General features: G+C 36.0%; 2 protein-coding genes across 4 annotated transcripts in view; one reads left to right on the plus strand and one right to left on the minus strand.

Moving 5' to 3' along the window:
* The window catches only part of LOC132136345 (uncharacterized), a 207,072-nt gene that overhangs the window by 56,436 nt on the left and 123,587 nt on the right, over positions 1–27,049 (minus strand). The window lies entirely within an intron of this gene.
* On the plus strand, positions 8,682–23,108 carry LOC132136220 (DNA ligase 3-like). 3 transcript variants are annotated; one of them, XM_059547228.1, is made up of 21 exons: positions 8,682–8,973; positions 10,248–10,838; positions 10,942–11,070; positions 11,802–12,014; positions 12,117–12,268; positions 12,369–12,535; positions 15,002–15,079; positions 15,155–15,323; positions 15,797–15,952; positions 16,063–16,194; positions 16,673–16,752; positions 16,891–16,978; positions 17,154–17,231; positions 19,794–19,917; positions 20,012–20,154; positions 20,233–20,307; positions 20,587–20,733; positions 21,520–21,670; positions 21,787–21,884; positions 22,287–22,364; positions 22,740–23,108. In XM_059547228.1, exons 2-21 carry the CDS (start codon positions 10,295–10,297, stop codon positions 22,971–22,973), a joined length of 3,036 nt encoding a protein of 1,011 aa, XP_059403211.1. In that variant the 5' UTR covers positions 8,682–8,973; positions 10,248–10,294; the 3' UTR covers positions 22,974–23,108. The 3 variants fall into 3 exon arrangements, with proteins under 3 accessions (XP_059403211.1, XP_059403209.1, XP_059403210.1); XM_059547226.1 differs by having other exon boundaries at positions 8,682–8,904; XM_059547227.1 differs by having other exon boundaries at positions 8,682–8,822.

Raw genomic sequence — 27,049 nt, forward strand, 5'->3', positions numbered from 1 at the left:
TGCACACAATAACAGAGGCTAGAGCCCCTTTGATGAGGCACCTATGCGCTTTGAAGTGGAAAGTGTTTGCAAACTGGTGTGTCAGCAGACATGAGGACCTGGTGAGCTGCAATATCCCCACTATTTTGACCTTCCCGCAGGAATGTCTACATGTGGGCAGCTCTTCCTCAATGCTAAAAGCCTATGTGGCCACTATCGATGCCTCCCATGAGGGTCGCTTAGTGGGTAAACACCCACTAATAATGAGCTTTCTTTAGGGTGCAAGACAGCTGAATCCCCCCGTTCTCATTTGTTGTCAGTATATATGGGAATTATCATTAGTGCACTGTCTGGTCCCCCCCTTCGAACCAGCTCAATTCGAGCGACTTGAAAGTATTCTGCTCACGTTAACATGTGTTAAGTGAGTGGGTTATCAGCATGCCCTCTCGGTCAGCAGTGCTTGAATATTTCGAAGACTTCTCCAGTATGTACTGTACATGGCTTTATGCCATCATAGTGCGACCTGCAAGGATGGTGTGAAATTCTCATGCGGCCGTGGGTAATAGATAACTGCTAAAGTGAAAGAAAAAAAATGCAATTTTAAGTATTGTTATGTATTGCCTTTTGTTTTAACTTCCTATATCACACTAGTCCAGTGCTGCTTGATTGTGTACTCTCTGCCAAACCTGCATCTAGGTCAGGGATGGGCAACTTCAGTCCTGGAGGACCAGTGTCCTGAAGAGTTTAGTACTAGCCCTAATCAAACACAGAGTGATTTATGGCACAGGATGAGTTTGCTAGCATCATTACAGTGTAAATTCATGACATACAGTACCTTACCTGAAACAGAGAAATAGTAAATACATTTATATTCCCTCTGCACTTTGGGAACTGTGGGCCTCCACACATACACTTCAGCATATAATGTATCTACCGCATGAGAAGAGTTTCTTTGACGGGGAAGGACTTGGGCTCAAAATCAATGGTGAATGACGCAACATAACTCCAGCAGAGGTCACTCACAATTCATTACATAAACATTAAACCAGGGGTTTTCAAACTGTGGGTCGCGACCCACTCGTGGGTCACGGAATGGAACAAGGTGGGTCGCACAAAGTCACTTGGCTGCAGCTAATTTTGCGTTTCAATGACACACAGACACTAACACAGTTCAGTCTAGGGCTGCACGAATGTGACGAGTGGGGCGGGGCCTAGTGCCATGGGAACAGAGCTAGGCCGGTGGAGTGATTGGGAAATGAGCAACACTCACCGGTCTCAAGAACCACGGAGGAGATCGGAAAGATACAAAAGAGGAGCGATGACAGTGAAGGACGAGAGAGGACCAGGCCTGGGTTTTATTTTGTGTTTGTTTTTTATTTGTGCACGGCAGTCATCCGAGAGGGGCTGTCGCGCTGTTTTGTGTTTATTTGGTTATTAAAACTTTGTTTGATTGTCCGCCGGTTCCCACCTCTTTCCACGAAGGAGTCATCGAGGCGGTGGGCTGGAGTGAGTTCGCCCCCCCCCCCCCCACCCGGCAACTCACTCCAGCCCACCACATCGAGCACCCTCGGCGGCAGACTCCTTCGCCCTGCTCGATGGCACTGCGGATTCACCCCAGCGGCGAAGGATCTTCGGCAGCGCGCCCCTCCTTCCTCCCTGGCTTCGGCACCAGTGTAAAACATTAAAATCTTCACAATCACAGGAAGAAGGAGGCGGGAACTGGGAACCCACTCATCACAACGATATAGCCCACCAACATTAATAATGAACTGCAATATCCTTAGTGTGATTTTCAAATTGCAATTAAGTCCGTGTGCGTTGCGTGTTTTGAAGGTCTCAGAGCAATGTCATTAAAAGGTTCAATCGGTCTTTTTTTACCTATTTCACAATTATTTTAATCTCCAAACTGTTTTAGATAGTTCTGCTTTGCTTCTTATGCTTTTCTAAAAAAGTGTTGGATTGTGCTCCGTTCTCGCCGACACACACGGAAGGATCATGAATGCAACAAAACACAGCAGCGCAGATCACACTTCACTGGAGTGAGCCTGCTTCACGTTTTTATGGACACTACATATTTTAACGCCAGTAAACAAAAATTAAAACTTGTAAATTTGTAGTGAAATTTTCAGTTGTACTCTAAAATAAAATGGTTATTTTTCTTAAATACTTAATTTCTGTCATAAAAATTTTAAGTAAGATTAGGTTTAAAGTAATTTCACTCGTTGTTTTTTTTTTTTTTTTAATATTTTGGTGGGTCGTGAAATATATTACACTTGTCTAGGTGGGTCGTGGAATGGAAAAGTTTGGGAACCACTGCATTAAACAGTTACATTTTCTCAAATACATAATGCATGGAACAGTTTTGACACTATATTGAGCAGTCATAGCTGTTTTATTGTGAATGACCAATCAGAATCAAGGACTAGAAATTGTATTATGATGATTTTTAATTGCATTTAATGTATTATTTTTAAATTAATATTTTATAATTGTGCAAACTTTTTTTCAATGAGTTTAAAACCTTTTAAAAAACATTTCTTTAAAACACATTGGTGTCTTGGCTCAACACTTGACTATTTAATGCTTTTTCTGCCACATAAATGTCATGTCTTTGAATTATCTTCATTTTGTGGATTTTGTCAGAAAATATTTATGTATATATATATATATATATATATATATATATATATATATATATATATATATAAATACATATATTTATATATTTTTTTTTTTGATTTATAGATTTTGAATCAATTAGTAATAAAGTAGAAGCCCCATCTTGCGCCTTACATACCATAATTGTTATACTCATCCATAACACGTTAACACATTACTGTTCACAGCCTCTCAGAATCAATTGTGACATGCAGCAGCTTTGACTGCAATCACAGAAAAGAGCCCTCATCATCGACAGCCATTGTATATCCCACAACCACTCTCCACTTTTGTTTCCGGGGACATTTAATCACTTTGAGGAAAATGAAGGGCTAATGAATATCACACTCCAAACAAGAGAAATTAAGTTTAATCTAATGATTGTGACTTCTCAAGCTGCTTGTGGAGCTCTAAAAGTCTCCCTGTGACTCACGGCTAATTTCAACCAGATGAGGTCTTTATTTCCCATCGTCCTCCAAGGACAAGTCGATGGCAAATCCATCACCATCCCTTTTATTATTCCTCATTCTTTGGGTTACAGATTTCACCAAACACCGAAAGTATTAAAGAGACCCAACTTATCCTGCACCATTTTTACTACAGACATGAATGATACCTCAAATCCTACAGCTTACAGAGAAAGAGGTGTGCTTTTCTTAGTGACTGGTGGATTTTTGTCTCCTTGAAGATAATATGGGAAAAATATCATAGACTTACACTAAAAGAAAGGTGTATTATAGAGGGTCATTTGACAGCAACCACTCTAGCAATGTCCTTTTACACCAATTTAACATTTTGACAGTTTAACACAGGCAAGCATCACTCCCATTTTCTTCAGAAAATATTGCAAACCTAGTTTGCAAACATAGCATTTCAAATCTCGCCCACACAGGCCTAAAGTATTTCACAAACACTTGACATCTTGATCTGAATCTGAGGCCATTCTTGTGTTTATATTTTGCTGTTGCAGAAAAGAGTTTGATATTAAGAATGAGCAGTTCAGTGATGCATTCTGAGTCTTTGAGCTGATGTGGATGCTCCAGTAATGTCAAGCATGTTTGAAATGATCAAAATATAATCTTGTAGTGTGGGTGCTGCACTGACAACTGTGTGTGTGTGCGTGTGTGTAGGATTTTTTATTTTTATTTTGTTTGCCTATTTTTCTCATATCAAAATTATTGGAACCAATCGTTTGAAACCAAAACGGATAATCAAAGCAAAACTGGACCAGAAATTTAAAGTTGTAATGAAATGGAAGTAGATATTTTTTCCCATATTGTAACATATATCCATGAGCCTTTGTCCATGTTTTTTACATGCAAAATCTGATATTAAATTGACATACAGATGAAGCCTTTACAATCTAAGCTTATTGCCTGCAGATAGCAAGCAGAATTTATCCAAGACCGAGCTGGTGTTCACAGAGGCGCTGTTATGGGGGCTGAAAAAATATGTTTTTATTAAAAAATTACAGTAAAATAAAATGAAAATCTGTAAATTCTAAAAAGACAAAGTAAACTCACTTTTCTTTCACTTCAAAATACAAGCCCTCATGACATTAGTGATGTGAAGAAGAACATGACAAATAGGAAGATGCAGGGATGCCTGGTCTGTGTAAAAAAAACCAGCCCAAAGGGTAGTCAAAAATAGCCCAAAACAAGCCCAGTGACCCAATCCAAATATTATGCCACTTTCATACCTAAAGTACATAATTTGCAGTCACTGTTATGCATTACACACAATTTCAACTTGAAAATCATCAGCAGTAATCATCCTGTTTTCATTAAAGAGCACAAAGGTGCCCCCCTCACAAAACACGTAATCTAGCACAGTTTAATCAATGGTAGAATGTCAAATATTTCAACAGATGGATTTCAGTCAAATATAATTTATGCAATACATCAAATCGTTGAACTTCAGGGGGACCAAAAACAAAACAAAAAGAAAAGCCCGTAGCAACTGTTTACAATAGACAATAGCTCAATTTTGCAGAAAAACTGAGCAACATTGGGAAAAGGCACTTGTTGGGTACCCAAAAAAAAAAAAAAAACAGAAGAAATAAAAATATTGGTTAAGGGGATGAAAATCACTTTAAAATTTTTATCTTTCAAAATAAGAATAAACAAAATATTGGATTGATGATTCCAGTGACAGGTGCAAAGAGAGCTAGTGAGAATGCTAACGTGGACCCCTTACAGCCAGGTAAAGATTTGTCCAGATGTATATATAAGACTGGATAAAACTGCATACTGTATTAATGATTCCACGAAGAACCTTTAACATCCGTGGAACAAAAAAAAATTTAAAATTAAAAATTTAAAAAAAAAATTCATAGTGGGAAAAGCTTCTTCAGGGTATTGAAATATGTTTCACACTAAGAAAAGAAAAGTTGTTAAGGAAACTATTTTTGGGGAAACCCAAATTTGCTCTTCTATTGCGTTGCCTTTTGAAACATTTTTTTTTAAACGTACTTTTTATAGATGCAACAAATAGTAGCCTGTTGCTGGAGCTGTAATTACTAAAACTTTAAAAGAAAAAAGAAAAAAAAACTTATTCAAAATATTAATAAAAACTATAAAAGTTTTTAATAATGACACGTAGTGTGTGTACTTCAAATCGTAAAAATATATTTGCATATAATATAATAAAACTTGAGAAAAGAACACTTTTATTAATAAGTTTCTTAACACACTTAAGTACGATTTTGAAAACTAGACTTTGTAATAATGTAAAAATGTTATATGTATAATATAAAAATAATAATGTAAAAAAGTTTTAATTAAAGTACGCTTTAAAAACGTTTTAATAAACTTGATGTGTTGACATACTAACATACTTAATCATATTTTTAAAGCATATTTAGCATAATTTTAACCATATTGTGTTCTTTGATAAAACATTTTAACATACATATTAACATACATATTTTAAATAAAGTAAATAGCAACTTCATCATTACATTTGAATTAAATTGTAAATAAAAAATAATTATATATATGTGTGTGTGTGTGTGTGTGTGTGTGTGTGTGTGTGTGTGTGTGTGTGTGTGTGTGTGTGTGTGTGTGTGTGTGTATATTCTACTAATGTTCAACTAATTGTGTCATGATTCTGCCTTCATGTCCTGATTTTTCTCTAGTCTTGTGGCAGGATCATGTCAGGCCCGTGTTTTGTGTACAAGCACATGGCCTTGTCTTTGGGCCATGTGCTTGTGTTGTCTCGTTTCCTTGCCCCGCCCCCCTTGTTACCCTAGTTTTGTCATCATTGATTTACCTGTTCCACCTGTTGTGTTTATTAGTAGCCTCCCTTTATAACCTCGTGTGTTTCTCTGACCCTTTGTCGGTTCATTGTTTAAGATTGCCAAATGTTGCCAACTGTTGTCATATGTTAATCAATGTGAGAGCTGTCCGTAAGTCTGTAGAGAGTCTTGTCTAGTTGTTTGATCCTGTTTCAGTCATAGTCTAGTTTGTAAAGTGTTAGTCTAGTTTTGTCATCTTTCGTCTGTCTAGCACTTGTTTTGCCCCCTCGTGGGTTTTGTTTTTCTGTTTTTTGTATAATAAACTGTTGTTGTGACTACTGTCTGCATTTGGGTTCATCCTCCACCTTCCACATGACAAATTGCATTTAATATAAATTTTAACTGTAATACATTTCAATTTAATTGCAACTAACATGCAATTAAGTCAGAAAACATTACATTCATTTTGCACAAGAAAATTCTTTGAAAGTATCATATTATATTGTTATATTATATCATTTTTATATTATATTATTGATATATAGTTCTTTTTTATGTATTTTAAATACTTTAAGTATGCTGAAGAGTACTTATTTTTCACAAGGATAGGTTTGTAGCACTTGTTTTATTTTGTACAGAAAGCACTTCTTCAGCAGATAGTGTTCCAGATGACATGCTAGCCATCTGTTGAATACAGTGCTCCCATATGAGATGCAAAACCACTCACTCTGGATAAGAGTATCTTCTAAAAGCCTTAAATTTAAGTATTTGTCCATCTGTTGAATCTGGAGCCAACATGGAGCATATTTTAAAAATAAACTGCATAATGAAATATTTATATTGAAAATGGACCCTTTTTGTAGCTATGTGAGAAAAGGTGCCCCAATGTGCCCTTTTATTTAGGTGCATTAACCTGCATTACATTAAAATGCAGTTGCATGCATTCTGCTGGAAAAACTTCCATCACAGCATTTCAGAAGAGAGATGTTTATTGTGCTTCAGCCTGTGTCCTTCAGTACTGCAGCCGCTAAAGGGAATGCAGGACTCATGCCTGGAGACAGCTTAATTGGAAATCAAACACAGACCGTGAGAAACGGAGAAAGAAAGAAGGCAGCAGATGTTAAAGGAGGGAAATGGGACATGAGTCAAAGAAACAGACAGATATATGGAAAAAGCACAGAGTGAAAACTCTCAAGACCAATAATGATTTATGCTGAAAAGAAAAATAGGCCAGCGATGGGTATGGTGGCGAGAGAGAGAGAGAGTGATAAATAAAAGATTAAATTTCCTGACATTGGGTTGGACAGAAATCAATGGAAATAATAATGTTACAATGCACATTTTCATTAGTCTGGGGAGTGACTGAAGGCAGACTACATGTCTAATGTATCAGTCAAAGCTAGCAGGTCTGTGCTCTTATTTGTTTTATGAATATAATATAATAACAGGCACATTTCAGGACAAATAATATCACAGAAAAGCTTTTGGGTTTTCGCTCTGACATTCTGACTCCTTATAAGCCAATGCAATGTAAATAAATAATCATGCATCCTGTTTTAACATTCAGGGCTGGATTATGGTCAGGAAAGTGGACCTTGAACTGTCAAGGTCTCTAAAGCTGGCATGTAGGGATCTGAATGTGCAGTTGTAGTGTACTTCAAATCTTAAGTATATAACCATATTTCAAAGACAACAGTAAGTAATTATAAAATTACATATAAAGCTGTATTTCCTGCTTCAGTGGGTCAACAAAGCACACTTAGTTTCAACTAACTGCATTTAGTATAAATTATAAACAATACATTTTTTAATTAATTCTAATTAACAGACAATTAAAGGTATAGTTCTCCCAAAAAATGAAAATGAAGATATTTCAAGATTCAAGATTCAAGAATTTTATTCGTCACATACAAAATTATATAGCATATATAACCAGCACTGAAATGTGAGTCAGGTCCGCTCCATGGACAGTGCAATTATTAAAGAAAACAACACAGATGAAAATATACATAAATGTAGCTATGTAAGAATGAAATAAAAGTAAACAATAAAAATATAAGAATAAAATATAAAAAAGATGTATATTGTAGAATTAAATATAGAACGCAAAATAATGTGCGTGAAAGTAAACTGTAGTCTTAAATATTAAGATATACAGGGATGTACAATGTGCATATGTGCATTATACTGTAGTGTAATAATGTACTAACTGCAATAAATAACACTTAACATCTAATGTATTTATAACTTTTATGTTTTTAATATATATCTTATAGTGTCTATAATACAAAAATATGGATTAACTGAAATTACATCATTAAATCAAAATGACATTTATTTTATTTTATCAAGGTGTATTAGCTTGAATATAAGAGAGCATAAATATTAAAATAAAGAAATAATAAGACTACGATGCTAGAACGCTATTCCGGATTAAACTGCAGGGGTTTTTCAGCATAAGGACTACAGCTCCCACAAGTATGTGAGTTAACTTGATTGACGACAACTGTAGTCCTTATTTAGCAGCCTGTTTTTATTTATTTATTTAACAACAACAACAGACCGTCTTCAAAAAGTCAGGTTATAATATGTGTAATTTAAGATGTTGCTTAAGAAACGTGGAATTCTTGTTTGCACACGGAGTGTTAAAACTTTTAAAATATAAAGTCTACAGTCGAGTTTGACAGCGCCCACCTTGGATTTGTGGCTAAAACAGGTCGATAATTGTTTTCAAAAATTAGTAATTAAAAAACAGATATACGGTGCGCATGCGCAGTTGCGCACTGTACAGGAAACACTTCCAAACAAAGAGGAAGCGCTCATGTGATTTAAAGGGATCCGCACACAATCCAGAATAGTGTTCCTGTTTTTGCTAACACATTAGTAAATTGTTTTTTAAGTGGAAATCGTTACGCAAGGAGCCTGGGATTGTCTTGCAATGAAAACTGAGGTGAAAGGTGATTGAGATGAGCTTCTGTATAATCTCTCACAGTTCGCTGGTCGTATGGGTGCTGCTGCATAATTCAGCTAAGGTTAGCATGTGAGCTATTACCAGGTCCATAAACAAAGCGACCCATAAACAGAACCACTCAAATATAATTGTACATAACTATTCTGTCTCTATCAAATGACAGTTTCGGCACATTCTATTTGAGAATAACATTGGTAGTATTTTTGTACTAAAGTTAGCTGAAGTTTTTATACTAAAATTGACTATTGTACACGCAGTGGAGTGGCAATTCAGCCCCGGGCCCATGTGCAAAGACTTTTGTAACGTTACGCCCCCCAAACGTTATAGACTAATGTGGGCTCCGACGCTCTTTTGTTATTGTTTTTTTTTTCTGAAGTAAATAACATTACATGACTAACGTTATCCACAAACTGTTTTATTGACTGTATGAATGCTTGGAAGTAATGTTTAACGTTTTAAGTCTATTCATTATTTGTAGGGCGCCAGCCACCCAATAAACGCAATAAACGCGTTTTGTTACTTGTAATATAACTCAAATCCAAGTCTTTAAATTGTTTTCCGCTCTTTAATGTGGCGTAAGATCGTTATATTCACCTCCGTTCAAGCAGCATGTGAATCAATCATCTTTTTCCACTTTTCTATGAACTTCGTACGAGATAAACATGAATGAATATCAGAAGACGTTAAAAAAATCAGAACAACTTAATAATTCGAATGTCTCATGTAGCTAATAAGCGTTTCGAAAATCGTCAGTAACAGCATGTGTAGAATCATAACAGGCGTTACGGAACATTTAATGTTACATTATTATTTTATTTTTGGAGTATGTGAAATTTTTGCATTAATAAACCTTTTATTCACGCAATATAACAACTTTAGTCTCGTAATTTTGACTTTATCCTAAAAATATTATCGCACTAAAACGCTACCATATTTACTAAAGTTTTTTGAGCAGTAAATCAGAATATTAGAATGATTTCTGAAGGATTATGTGACACTGAAGATTGGAGTCATGATACCAAAAAAAAAAAAAAATCACCTTTATGACAGGAATAAATTACATTTTTAAATATATTAAAATTTTAAATAGTAAAAGTATTTCACTATATATGTATGTGTTTATGTGTGCATGTTTGTTTGTGTGTGTATTTGTGATCTGTAGAGTTGCAATAACATTTTACAACATAGTCTACATATAAACATACACTCTACATAATGCAATGCATATGCTTGTTTGTGATCTGCAGAGTTTTAACATGTTATGGCTTAATATGTTATAAACTGAAATAAAAATATTTCAGTTTAGTTGCCACCTCACCAGCCTTTACTTAAAATAATAAGCTTGACATTCCCACGCAACTCTGAATGCTGTTTAAGCATGAGCATTTTTTGTTTTTCTTGCAGAAATCACCTCTGCTGTGTAAGATGGAAACTCTCTTTTGCTGAACTTTATGCCCAGTCTTTGGCTTGGCAGGGCAGTGAGGACACTCAGCAGATCATCTCTGCCAAAGCTTTGTAAGGAAACTTCCTTCAGAGCAGCACTAAATCATCAATCTCTCCAGTGCCCGAGGACTCTTATATTTTCGTGGGGCTTTGTGTCCAGCCCCAGTCGCATCTTTTTCTGTGTGCCACAAATTCGACAGTTTAGTCTCAGCTCCGGCTCTTATTTCCACGTTTCTTGGCCTGAGTGGCAAAGTGAACGACCAGTCATGGCAGAGCAGAGATACTGTGTGGAATATGCCAAACGTGGCACGGCTGGCTGCAAAAAATGCAAAGACAAGATCATGAAGGGGCTGGTCCGGATTGGCAAGATAGTGCCAAACCCTTTTAGTGAGTCTGCCGGGGAAATGAAGGAGTGGTACCATGTGAAGTGCATCTTCGAGAAGCTTGAGAAAGCACACGCCACCACAAGGAAGATTGACGACATCACAGAGCTGGAGGGGTGGGAGGAACTTCAGGACGAGGATAAAGTGCTAATCAATAAACATGTTTCAGGTATTCAGCCACTGTTACCCCTAGCTTTGCTCTCCTTGTTTAGTTCAGATCAGATGTCAATCGCAAACCTGACATATGCTGAGCAGTCTCTCTTCTCTAACAGATCTGGCAGCCAAAGCCAGTGCAACCCCAAAGAAGAAAGTGCAAGCAAAGTTAAACAACAGTGGGCAGCTGTCAGCACCGTTAGCTGATCCAACAGTCAATGCTCCTCGCAAGTTTTCTGGCTTCACAGGTACAACGCTAAGAGAGTTGCACAAAACAAAGACTTTTGTGTGTTGCTTTTGCATTTTGTAGTATACACTATAGTTCAAAGTTTGGGGTCCGTAATATATAATTATGTTTTTGAAAGTCTTTTATGCTCACTAAGGCTGTATTTATTTGATAAATATAGTAAAAGCAGTAATACTATGAAATAGTATTACTATTTAAACAACTGTTTTATATTTTTTATATATATATTTTTATATATATAATTTTTTTTTTTTTTTATTATTCCTATAAAGACAAACCTGGAATTTCCAGCAGCCAATTTTAATATCCTCCAGAAATCATTCTAATGCTGATTTGTTGCTCAAGAAACATTTCTTCTTCTTATCAACGTTTAAAACATAGATATCTTTTGTAGCAAAGTTTACTGAATAAAAGTAGTTATTTCTTTAAATAATAATAGTAATAATTATCTATATTTTTTTTTAATTGTTGTTTTTTAAAAATATATTTTTAGGAATCAGTTCATTTGTAAAAGTTGTCTTTGTAGTCACTTAGTACTGTTTTGGTTTGAATTTGCATGGATGAGGATCAGATTGTCGTTCTTATTGTTTCCTTTTACAGAATGATTTGCCAACTTGTATTTAATTCTATTTATCCACCAAAGGAGGGCAATGGAATTAAATGAAAATCTGTTATTTAATGTGGCCATGCTCTGACAGCTTAATATAAGGTTTAACACTCCTGTGTCCACAGCTACCAAGGCAGGTTCCTCTTCCTCCAGTCCTGGACCATCTCCAGCCAAACCCACTCAGGGTAGCGCTTTATCAGCTCAGCTGTGTGACCCCAACCATAAAGACTGCTTACTGCGGGAGTTCCGCAAACTTTGTGCCTTAGTCGCAGAGAAGTCCGGCTATAACGCCAAGACAGAGATCATCAGAGACTTCTTAATAAGAGGCTCTGGTGGAGGTGAGCATGGAAAATATAGGCCAACATTAACACCTATAGTTTAAAAAGTGATTTCAAAAGGCATCTTTTTTTTCTGCTTATCTCCCTCTCACATCTTCACAGACAAATTCCGTGGAGATTTGTACCTGACAGTGAAGCTTCTCCTCCCAGGAGTAGTTAAGAATGTCTACAACCTCAATGACAAACAGATTGCCAAGCTTTTCAGCCGCATATTGAATTGCAGTCAGGATGAGATGGTGCAAGACTTGGAACAGGTTTGTTGTGTCATTGAACACATTTCTTTTTCAAAATATGCAAGTTCTTTTGAGAAATATTTAACCTTTTTTTTCATTGATCTTTATTGGCTTCATAAAGGGAGATGTTTCCGAGACGGTGCGGGTATTTTTCGAGCAGAACAAGTTTTTCCCTCCAGCAGCCAAGAGTCTTCTGACTATCCAAGAGGTGGATGCTTCACTGAGCCGTCTATCCCAACTCACAAAGGAGGATGATCAGCAGGCAGAGCTGCAGGACATTGCTAAAAAGTAAGATAAAAATCATATTTATACTTGGGGCTGTCACGATAACAAATTTTGCTGGACGATAAATTGTCCAAGAAATTATCGCGATAAACGATAATTTGTCGTTCTAAGACCAGTTTCAACTAATATAATGATAATGGCATAATAACGCAGGTACACCTTTTCAAAGATCAATAAACTTTTAATTTTATTTTATGGCAGATTCAGAGCAAGAAATACCAACATGTTGACTTCGTGTGGCTTAAATTGAGTTAATTTTGTATGTTATATTATGTTTATATGCCACGTAGAGATGCTCATAATGACCGTTTAACCGTTAACCAAAAGTAAACATTTTGAATTAATCATTTTTTTTTTTTTTTTTTTTTCACCTTAATATTCAAATTTTAACCTTAATATTCTTAAACCTTAATATTCTTAATTTATGAATATTAAAAGTGACCTTGACATCATAACAAGCAGTCCAGCTGTGACGAGCTCACGCGTTCATGTAGGCTAACATGTAAGGGTGGCGCTGCCAATAACGCACCTAAAAGCTGTCACAAAGAACCGGCAAAAGTAATGATTATGAATATTTTATGAATATAATTATTAATAAACAAGTGTTTTCTGTATCAATGTCGTGTCGACTGCAAAGATAATGTTAACGATGCTGTCTCGCTATCTTCGCAGTAGTGAACGCGCCAGAGAAATGCACATTTCATACGGATTAACGTTACATAAGCAGAGAGCAGTCTGTTTTCTTTCGTTTTGAATTGTTCTGTTCAACCCTCTGGAGTCGATGAACGCGTTTACGCGTTATGAGGCATTTTCTCCTGATTATCCCGAAAAGAACTTAAATTACACTTTAAGTTTTGATCATACAGATAAGAGCAAAATCGAATCTGTAAAGGGTCTACTTTTATTTGTATACAGACATAATAACAACAGAACTTTGTGCACTTATAAAATAAAGATAACAAACAAGGTGTGCTGTCTGCAGTCTTTGTCTGCGCTGATCTTCATTTACAAACACGTCATTAAAATGAACTGTAACTCTGTGAATACTCAACGAAGAGACATGAGAGAGATATCTATAGAAAGCTTGACATGTCTACTTTTAAACTAAACAAGTGCCGCCGAAAACAAATATTCTGTGATAAAGTAATCCTTATGAAAACAATGCAATGTCCGTTTTTCTTCTATTGTGACCACGTCCCCGCGCTGAACGCCCTATTCAGATTCTAATGTTAAATAAAGTTTTTATTTTTATTTTACTGTTTGCTTCGCGATGAGAGGAATAAGATATAATTCACCCCAAAATGTGATTTGGTTGAGTATTTGAGAATTGGATTTCCTTAGAAAAAAAGAATGAAGCACTTTATTCAGCAAAGATCATAAACATGAGTAAGTCTCTTATTATTTATTTATATACTTGTACTAGTTTTCAAATAACGTGTAAACATTTTACTAGTTAGACTTTTTCCAAACTATAATTCCTGATTAAATGTATAATCAAGTGAAATATTATGAAGTTTCAATAACAATATACAATACTATACCATTCAAAAGCTTGATGTAAATAATATAAATGTAACAAACAATGTTGTTCTTTCAATTTATTCCCCCGAAAAAAACTGAAAAAAATATATATATTCTCCACTCTTTTCAACATTAATAATAATCTATTAATATGAGCACGGAAATGTTTAGTTCTCTAGTGACAAGACAATCCATGATTGCCTCCAAAGGCAACATTTGTTACAAAGAGACTTTCACTGATGCACTACTTAAAAAAGCCAAATCTGCAACCTTTAACAAGTTGAACAATGCAAAAGTTTAAACACTATGCATGGAAAATTATTTTTAAAAAAATGGTGTTGTAGTACTCATAAAATTTCTTCAAGGTTGGCAGGTATGCTCAGGAGCGCAACTGCCCGGACGCTTTGGAAAGAAGGAGAAAACGATGCGTGTGTGAACTCACTGTGTGCGTTGACACACGCCTACAGACATATTTAGCTGAGCAAGCCAAATGAAGCGAGCGAAAAGTAGGCCCATTTCGAGAGAAAGGGCAACGGAGTTACTTGCAAAATATGCTATGCGATATTAAAATAAAGCAGTAGTGCAAGTACAATGCTGTATTACTTGTGACGCAAACATCCACAAGCAAATGAAAGGTGCTTCCCAAAGCTGGTCACTCTAGCGAGACGTTATCTCTTTATTCCCGGGACATCTGTGCCATCGGAGAGGGTGTTTTCTACGGCGGGCTGTCATAACATGTTACATTATTTAAATAAAAATAGAAAAAATAAATTATCGCGGCCGAAAAAATTATCGAGCTCATTTATTTTTATCCTGCAATTAATTGATTTATCGACTATTGCAACAGGCCTATTTACACTTTGATTTGATAAAATTAATATAAAAAAAAAGTTTTTTCCATTTGTTTGAATTTTAAGAAGAGCTTAACTTGTGTTTCTTGATTCCCAGGTGCACCGGAAATGATTTGAAGTGTTACATTCGTTTGGTCAAACATGATCTGAAAATCAACTCGGGGGCTAAACATGTGTAAGTGATGCTAGCAAATGGTACCTAAAGGCATTGTTTATTCTGTCTTACTCAGTGGGACTTTTCTCTTATCAGTTTGGATGCTGTGGACCCCAATGCCTATGATGCCTTCAAAGCCTCCCGTAACCTTGGTGACGTAATTGACCGGGTGCTAAGGAACCAGCAGGACGCATCTAATGGGACAGGGCCCAGAAAGATCCTCAGCGTGGAGGCGTCTCTGATGACCCCCGTACAGCCAATGCTGGTCTGAATCCCTGTTGCTCTTAGAAGTTTAATTTTTGGGTGAACTATCCATTTTGTCATCTATTCATCTTTGTGTTGTTACAAACCTTTATGAATTACTTTCTGCTGAACATAAAAGAGGATATTTTGAAAATTTTTGGTAGTCAAACTATTTTGGTGACCATTGTAAGGACAGAAAAATACCTAAGACATTTCTCGAAAGGCACACAGGTTTGGAATGGGATAATGAGAATTGATAAATGTTTGGGTCAACTATCCCTTTAATTCCATATTTTTAGTTACAAATTACATTTAGTTTTAAGAATGTGCAAAACTACATAATTTGGACTAGATTCTAGGACATTAATGAAGTTATTGTAAATTACATTTTTTATCTTTTTTTAAGAAACAATAAAAGAGTAATAAAATACTTTTTAAAGATTTCATAAAAATGTTATCAATTGCTTGTTTGAATTAGTTTTTTTAATTTTGTAGGCAGAAGCATGTAAGTCCATTGAGTATGCCATGAAGAAGTGTCCTAATGGGATGTATTCTGAGATCAAGTATGATGGTGAGCGTGTGCAGGTCCATAAGAACGGCAATCACTTCAGTTACTTCAGTCGAAGTCTCAAACCAGTACTCCCACACAAGGTCAGGACCTCCCGTTGTTTAGCTCTTCAAATCAAATGCCATGAGATATGTTTATATACATGTTTAAAACCATTCAAATCTATGTTAAACAGTTTGATTTTCTTCCACAGGTGGCCCATTTTAAAGATTTCATACCGCAGGCGTTTCCTGGTGGTCATAGCATGATCCTTGATGCTGAAGTTCTTCTTATTGATACAAAGACTAGCAAACCACTGCCTTTTGGGACTCTTGGAGTACACAAGGTACACCAGAAAACATTTAAGCAACTGGTGTCTGTTTTAATGTTTTAAAATGTAATTTATTATTGTGATGGCAAAACTGAATTTTCAGCGTCGTTGCTTCAGTCTTCAGTGTCACATGATCCTTCAGAAATCATAATTTTGATACTTCTCGTAATACTACTTATTAAAATATTTATATAAAAATTTTATAATATATATTAATATGTAATATTAATTATCAGCATTTCATTTTATATTGATACATTTGTTCAAGTTTATTTTTTTGATGAATAGAAAGAACAGTATATATTTGAAATAGAAATCTTTTGCAAAATTACAAGTGTCTTTACTGATACTTTTGATTAATTTAATGTATGCTTGCTGAAAAAAAAATTATATATATATATATATATATATATATATATATATATATATATATAATTTTTATTTTTTTTATTTTTTTATTTGTATTTATTTATTTATTTATTTGTATTTTTAGAAAGCAGCTTTCCAGGATGCTCAAGTGGGTCTGTTCGTGTTCGACTGCATTTATTTTAATGGTATCAGTCTCATGGACAAGTGAGTCAACCTAAAATAATGCATTTTTTTTCAAAATTCTGAATGTTATTGCAGGTTTTAGAGAACAACAATAATATTAAAGGTTGGTTGATATTTTTTATATAAGACTTGATGATGTGATCTGGTGGTGTTTTCCAGGCCTCTCTGTGAGAGAAGAAAGTTTCTCCATGACAATATGGTGGAAGTTCCTAACAGGATTCTTTTCTCAGAAATGAAGCATGTCACGGTCAGTTCTGCAGTGCTTTTATGTTTTTCTTTCTCTTCCCATGATTCATATATTCTCAGTGTTCAAGGAGGCATAGAAAAATGTGTAGACAGGTCAAGTTAATTAAAGGTTGGTGCTTTGATAAGACTTCAGGGTAGATGAATTTTATAAAGCCAATGCCAATGTGTCCCAACAGAGAGCTGCTGACCTGGCAGAAATGATCACGCGTGTCATCAGAGAAGGACTGGAGGGGTTGGTTCTGAAGGATATCAAGGTATGTTGGCTATGTTCTGAATGTAATACTAGCATTCTGCCTACTGAAGTACTTGAAATGGTATGCTGTAAGATTCATGTGTACAGGCCTTCAAACATACAAGACAAATGCTGAGTTTGAAAATTCAATGGGATAAGCAATCATTTAAATGAAAACTCATAATGCGTCTGTTCAGACCAACACAAACATTTGCATGCCATCAGTGTGAAACATTTTATAGAGTGATGTTCTAATCTTTTTTTTTTTTCCATCACACAGTGAATAAAACTTGCCGACCAATAAGATCTGCTCTATGCCCTGAACCGCTGCTGTTATATAAAACTGTAACTTGGTGGCATTCATGAAAAGAGTATTTTGCTCAGTGTCATTGATTAGCAAAGAAAGAATCTGAAACTGGCTCTCTCGTCTCTTTTTACGCATTGGTCTGAACGGACAAATCACATGTGAAAACTAGACCAAATATTTGTGCTGTGAACAGTCATTTTATACATCAAGTGGCATCCAATTACTGTTTAGGAAATAAAGATGTTGCAGTTGTAACCTGATTTGTGTGGCGAGTCAAAATTATAGTGTCAAATTATAGTCATTATAGAGTCAAAAATAAGTGTTATCACCGTACCACCATGGTGTTATGCAAAACATTTTGTTTTACGTGAATCTTGGAATGCTAGTGAAGTAGGCTATAATAAATAATAATTTGACATTCAAATACATCGCAAATATGGACAACTTTTGATTTTAAACTGATTGTATTAATCGGTCAAAATTCTTAACAGTTGGTTAACCGGTTAAAATGAACATCCATAATTGCATTGTGGAATACAGTATTTGGCTCAAGGTGCATAACTAGCACAGTACAGTCGTGGCCAAAAGTTTTGAGAATTACATAAATATTGGAAAAGTTGATGCTTAAGTTTTTATAATAGCAATTTGCATTTACTCCAGAATGTTATGAAGAGTGATCAGATGAATTGCATAGTCCTTCTTTGCCGTGAAAATTAACTTAATCCCCAAAAAACCTTTCCACTGCATTTCATTGCTGTCATTAAAGGACCTGCTGAGATCATTTCAGTAATCATCTTGTTAACTCAGGTGAGAATGTTGACGAGCACAAGGCTGGAGATCATTATGTCAGGCTGATTGGGTTAGAATGGCAGACTTGACATGTTAAAAGTAGGGTGATGCTTGAAATCATTGTTCTTCCATTGTTAACCATGGTGACCTGCAAAGAAACGCGTGCAGCCATCATTGCATTGCATAAAAATGGCTTCACAGACAAGGATATTGTGGCTACTAAGATTGCACCTAAATCAACAATTTATAGGATCATCAAGAACTTCAAGAAAAGAGGTTCAATTCTTGTAAAGAAGGCTTCAGGGCGTCCAAGAAAGTCCAGCAAGCGCCAGGATTGTCTCCTAAAGAGGTTTCAGCTGCTGGATCGGATTGCCACCAGTGCAGAGCTTGCTCAGGAATGGCAGCAGGCAGGTGTGAGCCCATCTGCACGCACAGTGAGGCCAAGACTTTTGGAAGATGGCCTGGTGTCAAGAAGGGCAGCAAAGAAGCCACTTCTCTCCAAAAAAAACATCAGGGACAGATTGATCTTCTGCAAAAAGTATAGTGAATGGACTGCTGAGGACTGGGGCAAAGTCATATTCTCCGATGAAGCCCCTTTCCGATTGTTTGGGGCATCTGGAAAAAGGCTTGTCCGGAGAAGAAAAGGTGAGCGCTACCATCAGTCCTGTGTCATGCCAACAGTAAAGCATCCTGACACCATTCATGTGTGGGGTTGCTTCTCATCCAAGGGAGTGGGCTCACTCACAATTCTGCCCAAAAACACAGCCATGAATAAAGAATGGTACCAAAACACCCTCCAACAGCAACTTCTTCCAACAATCCATTAACAGTTTGGTGAAGAACAATGCATTTTCCAGCATGATGGATCACCGTACCAAGGCAAAAGTGATAACTAAGTGGCTCGGGGACCAGAATGTTGAAATTTTGGGTCCATGGCCTGGAAACTCCCCAGATCTTAATCCCATTGAGAACTTGTGGTCAATCCTCAAGAGGCGGGTGGACAAACAAAAACCCACTAATTCTGACAAACTCCAAGAAGTGATTATGAAAGAATGGGTTGCTATCAGTCAGGATTTGGCCCAGAAGTTGATTGAGAGCATGCCCAGTTGAATTGCAGAGGTCCTGAAAAAGAAGGGCCAACACTGCAAATACTGACTCTTTGCATAAATGTCATGTAATTGTCGATAAAAGCCTTTGAAACGTATGAAGTGCTTGTAATTATATTTCAGTACATCACAGAAACAACTGAAACAAAGATCGAAAAGCAGTTTAGCAGCAAACTTTTTGAAAACTAATATTTATGTAATTCTCAAAACTTTTGGCCACAACTGTATGCATACTGTAAATTAATTAGTAGTTTAATAAGCTCATGTTTGAATTTAACAGCTGCCAAAAACCCAATAATTCTGACAGCTTATTGGCTCCTGGTGGAAAAGTATAGTACTTTTGTTTTTGTTAGGTCACTTCATGGCTTCATTACTCTTGCAGGGACATTATGAACCAGGCAAACGGCACTGGTTGAAGGTGAAGAAGGACTATCTGAATGAAGGAGCAATGGCAGACACCGCTGACCTTGTGGTGCTTGGAGCTTTCTATGGGAAAGGCTCAAATGGTCAGTATCAGCAGTCCAATCCAAATGGTTTTAAATAATAACTAAACTTCAGAGCCATAACAGTTTTGAAATCTTTTGTTTTTCTGTATGCCAGGTGGAATTATGTCCAGTTTCCTCATGGGATGCTATGACCCAGAATCCAAGAAGTGGTGCACTGTGACCAAGTGTTCAGGAGGCTATGACGATGCCACATTAGCCAGATTACAGAAGGAGTTGGACGTTATTAAAATTGGCAAGGTAATCAGTAACACCTCCATTGCCATATCAGATTTATAAAAGATACATTATAGTTTACTATCCATCTCGCTATCACAGGATCCAAGCAAGATACCAGGATGGTTGAAGATCATCAAGAACTATTACCCAGATTTCGTTATCCGAGATCCAGAAGTAAGACTCTTCCTAATATGACTGAAGGGATGCTGGATGTTTATGTGCTTGTAATGTGAAATGAGCTTGCTGAGACTCTGTTAAAAGCCTGGTTACAGTTGAGTATGTGATGGCAATGAAGGAACTTTATTGGCTTATCTCTTTAACTCAGATGAATGTGTTTAATAGACTATACAAAACTCACATGTTTAAGATGTTTGTACTGAATTGAAACTCTAGTGACTTGTGTTGTGTGTTGGACTATAAGGAGTAATATATCCCATTTGTCAATGCTTGCAGAAAGCACCAGTTTGGGAAATAACAGGAGCAGAGTTTTCCAAATCAGAAATGCACACTGCAGATGGCATATCCATTCGCTTCCCGCGATGCACTCGAATGCGAGACGACAAGGATTGGAAGACTGCCACTAACCTTCAGCAGCTCAAGGTACCCTTGATCGTAAAATGATATTTTGCATATTTGTATGCATGTTGCAAATGCAACAATTTGTAGGAATTGTAGGATGTGCCATCAACAGTTTCAAAGATAATGTTACATGTGTCATTTCAAACCAATCTTTTCTTAGCATGATGAAATTGATAAATGTATTTAATCATTCATTTAGCTTTAATCCAAAGCGACTTACAAATGAGGACAGTGGAGGCAATCAAAAACAACAAAAAGAGCAATGATATATAAGTGCTATAACAAGTCTCAGTTAGGTTAACACAGTACACGTAGCATGGGCTTTTAAATAATATAATAAATAAAAAGAAAACGGATAGAATAAAAAAAGAATAGAGCAAGCTAGTGTTAGAGGTCTTTACACACACACACACACTCATACACAATTGCATAATAAATGAAAAGAAAATAGAATACAAAAAGATTAGAAAGGTAGTTAGATTTTTTTTTAAGAATAGAATTAGAATAGTGAGTGTTAAAGTTAGAGGGTCAAATAAAGATGGAAGAGATGGGTTTTAAGCCGATTCTTGAAGAAGGCTAAGGACTCAGCTGCTCGGATTGAGTTGGGGAGGTCATTCCACCAGGAGGGAACATTTAATTTAAAAGTCTGTAAAAGTGACTTTGTGCTTCTTTGGGATGGCACAATCAAGCGACGTTCACTTGCAGATAATATGGCACATAAGTAAATTATTGCACATAAGAGACAAATATTGTATCCTTTTATTATTAAATTTTATTTTTATTTTTATTAATTTATTTGTTTTGCAGGAGCTGTATCGAATTTCAAAGGAGAACTGTGATTTTGAGGTGACAGCTGGTCCGTCTAAAACTAGCCGAAATGACAAGAGCTCCTCAGGAGGCGAGAGTGGAGGAAGCTCTCCTTCTGCATCTCATGGAGCTTCCACAGCTATCAAGACCAGTAAGAGTTCACCATGAACCGATCCTGTTTAATCTATAGTTGTCAGATGTGACGCTTGCACCATGTAAGTACCATTAAAAAAGTTCTTACATTCTGTGATTGTTCCAACTGTTCAGAAAACGGTCATACTCCCAAAGTAAAGGCAGTGAAAACCGAATCATCTTCGCCAGCAGTTAAGAGGAAATTACCCACAGAGAAACAAGATGCCAAGAAGGTTTGTTATTTGATGAACCCATATACTGTATACAATATTGTTCAAAAGTTTAAGATCATTAAGATTTGTGTGTGTGTTTTTTTTTTATGTTTTTGAAAAAAAGTCTCTCATGCTCAATAAGGCTATTTGATCAGTAATGCAGTAAAACAGCAGTATTTTGAGAGATTATATTAAAACAGAAGTTATTTTGATGCTAAGGGAATGTTTTTCATTATTATTAATGTTGAAAACAATTGTGCTGGTTGCTTACTGATCTGAGCTTAACTTACTGACCCTAAACTTTTAAACGCCAGCATGTTTTCTTTAAACACAGGTTTAGTCTGTCATGCCATGTCATAGTTCATTTATCCATTATTAGATAATTTCTCTCCTGTGACCCTGTGATCTTTTTTTTTATTTCAGATAAAAACAGAACCTGTTCACAGCAATGAACAAAGCAAATTGCAGACCATTCAAACAACTGACCCAAAGAATGAAAAGGTTTTGTACTTAAAAGGAATAATTCACCCAAAAATAATAATACAAAAAGACAGTCATTAACATTATTTTTCTCGCCATTTAAAACCTGTGACTTGCTTCCAAAAGAAGTTAATTCTACATAATGTTTCAACTGTTTTTTTGTCTATACAATGAAAGTCAGTAGTGTCCAAACAGAAGTTATGAACACAAGACCTTTTATTTTTTTTTTCAAAGTGTCTTCATTCGTTTTCTGCATAAAAATATGAAGTGTGAGTAAATGACAGAATATTTGTTTTTTGGGTAAACTCCATTTACTTTTAAAGCTAAATCTAAAGGGGGTCATTTTTTTTGGTATCATACTTTATCACCACTAATACCCTTGTCATCTTCCTGCAGACACTACTGGACATTTTCACAGGTGTGAAGCTCTACCTCCCAGAGTCCTTGCAGGACTTTGAGGAGCTTCGGCGCTATTTCCTAGCATACGATGGAGATCTGGTGCCTGAGTATGACTCTGTTTCAGCCACACATACACTGGGAGAGCCAGAGGACGATGGTCCGGTCCAGAGGGTCACCTCAAACTGGATCTGGGAATGCATCCGAAAGAGGAGGGTGGTTCCTCCCAGCTGAAAGTGGCAGAGAGACTGCTGGAAGGACACTACCACAAACTTCAGGCATTTTGTCCTATAATGGTATTGTTCATTACAGACCATCAAACCTATTTCATCAGACCTGCAGCTACAGCAGTAATGCTGCTAAATTAAATATTTTTAAAAAGGTGTCCCAAATTCATGTTTTTGTTTGCTTTACCACATTGTGGTATCTCACACACACTAGAAAACTGTCAGTTTAATAGCTATTCAAGTTGGTTTTGCACATTTATAATTTGTAAACTGTTTTCGATGTCATTGACTGGTGCATTTCATAAGCATATTCTTGAAGGAGGTCAATAAGTGTAATCATTTTGATGACTTCATCATGATACAGTGCCATTTATCTTTTTTGAAAAGGATGTTTGTATGCTCTTGGGCACAGGACGAGTGATTAACAATACAATAGTAACAGCCATAAGGCATGACTGTGCAATGAGTAATCATGTTGAGTAAATTGGGTAAGAGCCCTCTAGCTTAGTAATGGTAGTTGTGTGTAATTTCAACTGTTCCAATCATTCTAATTAAAACAAGCCTTTTATGCACAAAGAAATTGATTTGTGCCTGAATCGAGTCAGTCTAGCATGCAACAGGGAACCACAGTTCTGTTCTCCAATATGAGTGTTTGGGTAATTGAGTGTCTGTATAACATTAGGACTATTTTAAGCATTGGATTTTTTTTCTCCTTGTCTAATCAGGAAGGTACACTCAGTAATGTTTGGAGTTATACTGACACACAGAGGTGAGATGCAGAATAATGCAAAAATGTATTTTGTTTTCCACTGAAAATGGATATATATATATATATATATATATATAATATAATTTTTTTTTTTTTTTTTGTTACTCATTTCCCAGTTTAATTTGGGAATTAAATTAAATTGAAAATGATTAGTGGGGTTCATTTTTACTGTTAGTACTGAGGAAAACGAATATATATATATATATATATATATATATATATATATATAATTTTTTTTTTTTTTTAAGTTACTCATTTCCCAGTTTAATTTAGAAAATAAAAGGTGGCAACATAATGCAAATGTTTCTAACCAAAAAAAAAAAAAAAGAACAAGTGCTTTTTGACTTAATTAAACAGGACATTAAATTAAAAATAATAATAATAATTTCTTATCACTTCTGTTTTTATGACCAGAACAGAACTTTTTCGTAGAAATAATATACATATTTACACTGATTCTAAATATACCTCTTATATAGACTGTTTAAAATCAAAACGACAGTCATTGGTATTGTCACTGAAAACACTAACACTAGTTTCCTCTTGCCTGAAATAGAGGTTCTCCTCTCTTCAGACCAGTGACAAAGATCAAACTCATCTATGAGATGACAAGCCTGAAGATGATAGAGAAAAAACATGAGTAGGTAGAAGTAATATTCTATGTGTTTCCATTAAGTAAAGACTCTATTGGGTTATTCTTGAAAATCAAGTGTGATTTGTCGTGATAATTTGGTCAGAGTTGCGGTTCGTAAGAATGAAGTATCTGCACCCTCTACAGGTGCTGGTCATTTAATTAGAATATCATCAAAAAGTTGATTCATTTCACTAATTCCATTCAAAAAGTGAAACTTGCATATTATATTCATTCATTACACACAGACTGATATATTTAAAATGTTTTTTTTTTTTCAATTTTGATGATTATAACTGACAACTAAGGAAAATCCCAAATTCAGTATCTCAGAAAATTAGAATATTACTTAAGACCAATACAAAGAAAGGATTTTTTGAAATCTTGGCCAACTGAAAAGTATGAACATTTAGCATGTACAGCACTCAATACTTAGTTGGGGCTCCTTTTGCTTGAATTAGTGCAGCAATGCGGCGTGCCATGGAGCCGATCAGTCTGTGGCCCTGCTCAGGTGTTATGAGAGCCCAGGTTGCTCTGATAGTGGCCTTCAGCTCTTCTGCATTGTTGGGTCTGGCATATTGCATCTTCCTCTTCACAATACCCCATAGATGTTCTAATTAAGAACAATTAAGAACAGGGAAAAAATAGACCTTAAACCAGGTACTGGTAGCTTTGGCACTATGTGCAAGTGCCAAGTCCTGTTGGAAAATGAAATCTGCATCTCCATAAAGTTGGTCAGCAGCAGGAAGCATGAAGTGATCTAAAACTTCCTGGTATACGGCTGTGTTGACCTTGGACCTCAGAAAACACAGTGGACCAACACCAGCAGATGACATGGCACCCCAAACCATCACTGCCTGTGGAAACTTTACACTGAACCTCAAGCAATGTGGATTGTGTGCCTCTCCTCTCTTCCTCCAGACTCTAGGACCCTGATTTCCAAAGGAAATGCAAAATTTACTTTCATCAGAGAACATAACTTTGGACCACTCAGCAACAGTCCAGTCCTTTTTGTCTTTAGACGCTTCTGATGCTGTCTGTTGTTCAAGAGTGGCTTGAAACAAAGGATTGTGACAGCTGAAACCCATGTCTTGCATACGTCTGTGTGTAGTGGTTCTTGGACTTCAGCTGCAGTCCACTCTTTGTGAATCTCCCCCACGTTTTTGAATGGGTTTTGTTTCACAATCCTCTCCAGGGTGCGGTTATCCCAATTGCTTGTACACTTTTTTTTTTCTTTTCCTTCCCTTCGCTTCTCTATTAATGTGCTTGGACTTGGGGTGGATAGCAATATATATGAACTCTTCCAGGTCTGGAAACAACCATTTAAAAATTTTGAAAATATTTCCAGGTTTTCCCGAACAGGAAATAGAAAGATGCATACCAGTGCAGCAATGTTGAAGTCTTTGGCGATCATCTTCAGCTCCCCTGCAGCTTGCATCAGCAAGGACATACCTGATGCATAGCAGCAGCACTGTGACATTTAATTGCATAAGATGCTAATTAGAACAGAACTTTATGATCGAGTATTATGCAATACTGTAAACAAATACCTTCATTCTGTTTCCCTCCGAGCATGGATGAGAGCACAGCAGAAACTGAATCCACCATCAGGGCTTAGACTGAACCACCTCCAACTGTTTCCTAGGGCACATTCAAGAGTTCTGTAACCAATAACCACTTAAATCAACCAACCTTTACACAATAATACTTGCCTTCTGAAGGCCATTCGATCTCAGAGTTTGAAGACATGCAAGCAAAGAGAAGACATCAAATACTCTGAACACCTTGATTTTTTGAAGTGCCTCCATCTGTATATTGAAAAGGAAAGGGCATAACTTCTGTAGCACAGTATGGTACAATACAATATAGTTTAAAGGAATCAACATTGGCACAAATGCTGTTCATTTGCAATAGCTGAACAAACAATATGATGACACTTGCACTCATTACACTCATCACCTGCTCCTCCATATTAGGGGTTTTGGATTGTAGCATCTGAAGCAGTCAGTTTGCACACATACCCCCTTTTGTGTCAATGTAAAACACAGACTGCTTCAGTTGGTGGCATATATTAATTGCAACACTAAAACAACTACAAAGTGACTGAGAGACACATATATATATATATACTGACCCCAAACTATTCTATATTATATTATATTATATTATATTATATTATATTATATTATATTATATTATATTATATTATATTATATTATATTATATTATATTATATTATATTATATTATATTATATTATATTATATTATATTATATTATATTATATTATATTATATTACGAATCCTCCACATATATGTGTGGGACCTGGGATTGCCGGTGGACAATATTGCTGTGGAGCTCAAGAGCTCCTCATAGAGATCAGCTCCGGAGATGGGAAAGCTGTTTACTGAGCCAAGAGCACACACCAAACAGCTACTACAGCCTAAAAGATAACGTGGACAGTTTTTAGTAATTCAACTTTGTTGAGTTTAGTTACACTGTCTCTTTGATGGATAGAGGTAAATAAAGGTGAGGCTGAATAGATGTTAGCTGAAGTAAGAAATTGGCACACTAAAAACAAAGTCATTACACATACCTTGTAAGACAAAGAACACTTTTGTGCAAGTTCTTCTGGGTTACATGAGACAAAGTCCTCAACTAAAAGAATTGAATGTGTATTGAT

The sequence above is a fragment of the Carassius carassius genome, chromosome 4, assembly GCF_963082965.1.
Source record: "Carassius carassius chromosome 4, fCarCar2.1, whole genome shotgun sequence".
Lineage (NCBI taxonomy): Eukaryota > Metazoa > Chordata > Actinopteri > Cypriniformes > Cyprinidae > Carassius > Carassius carassius.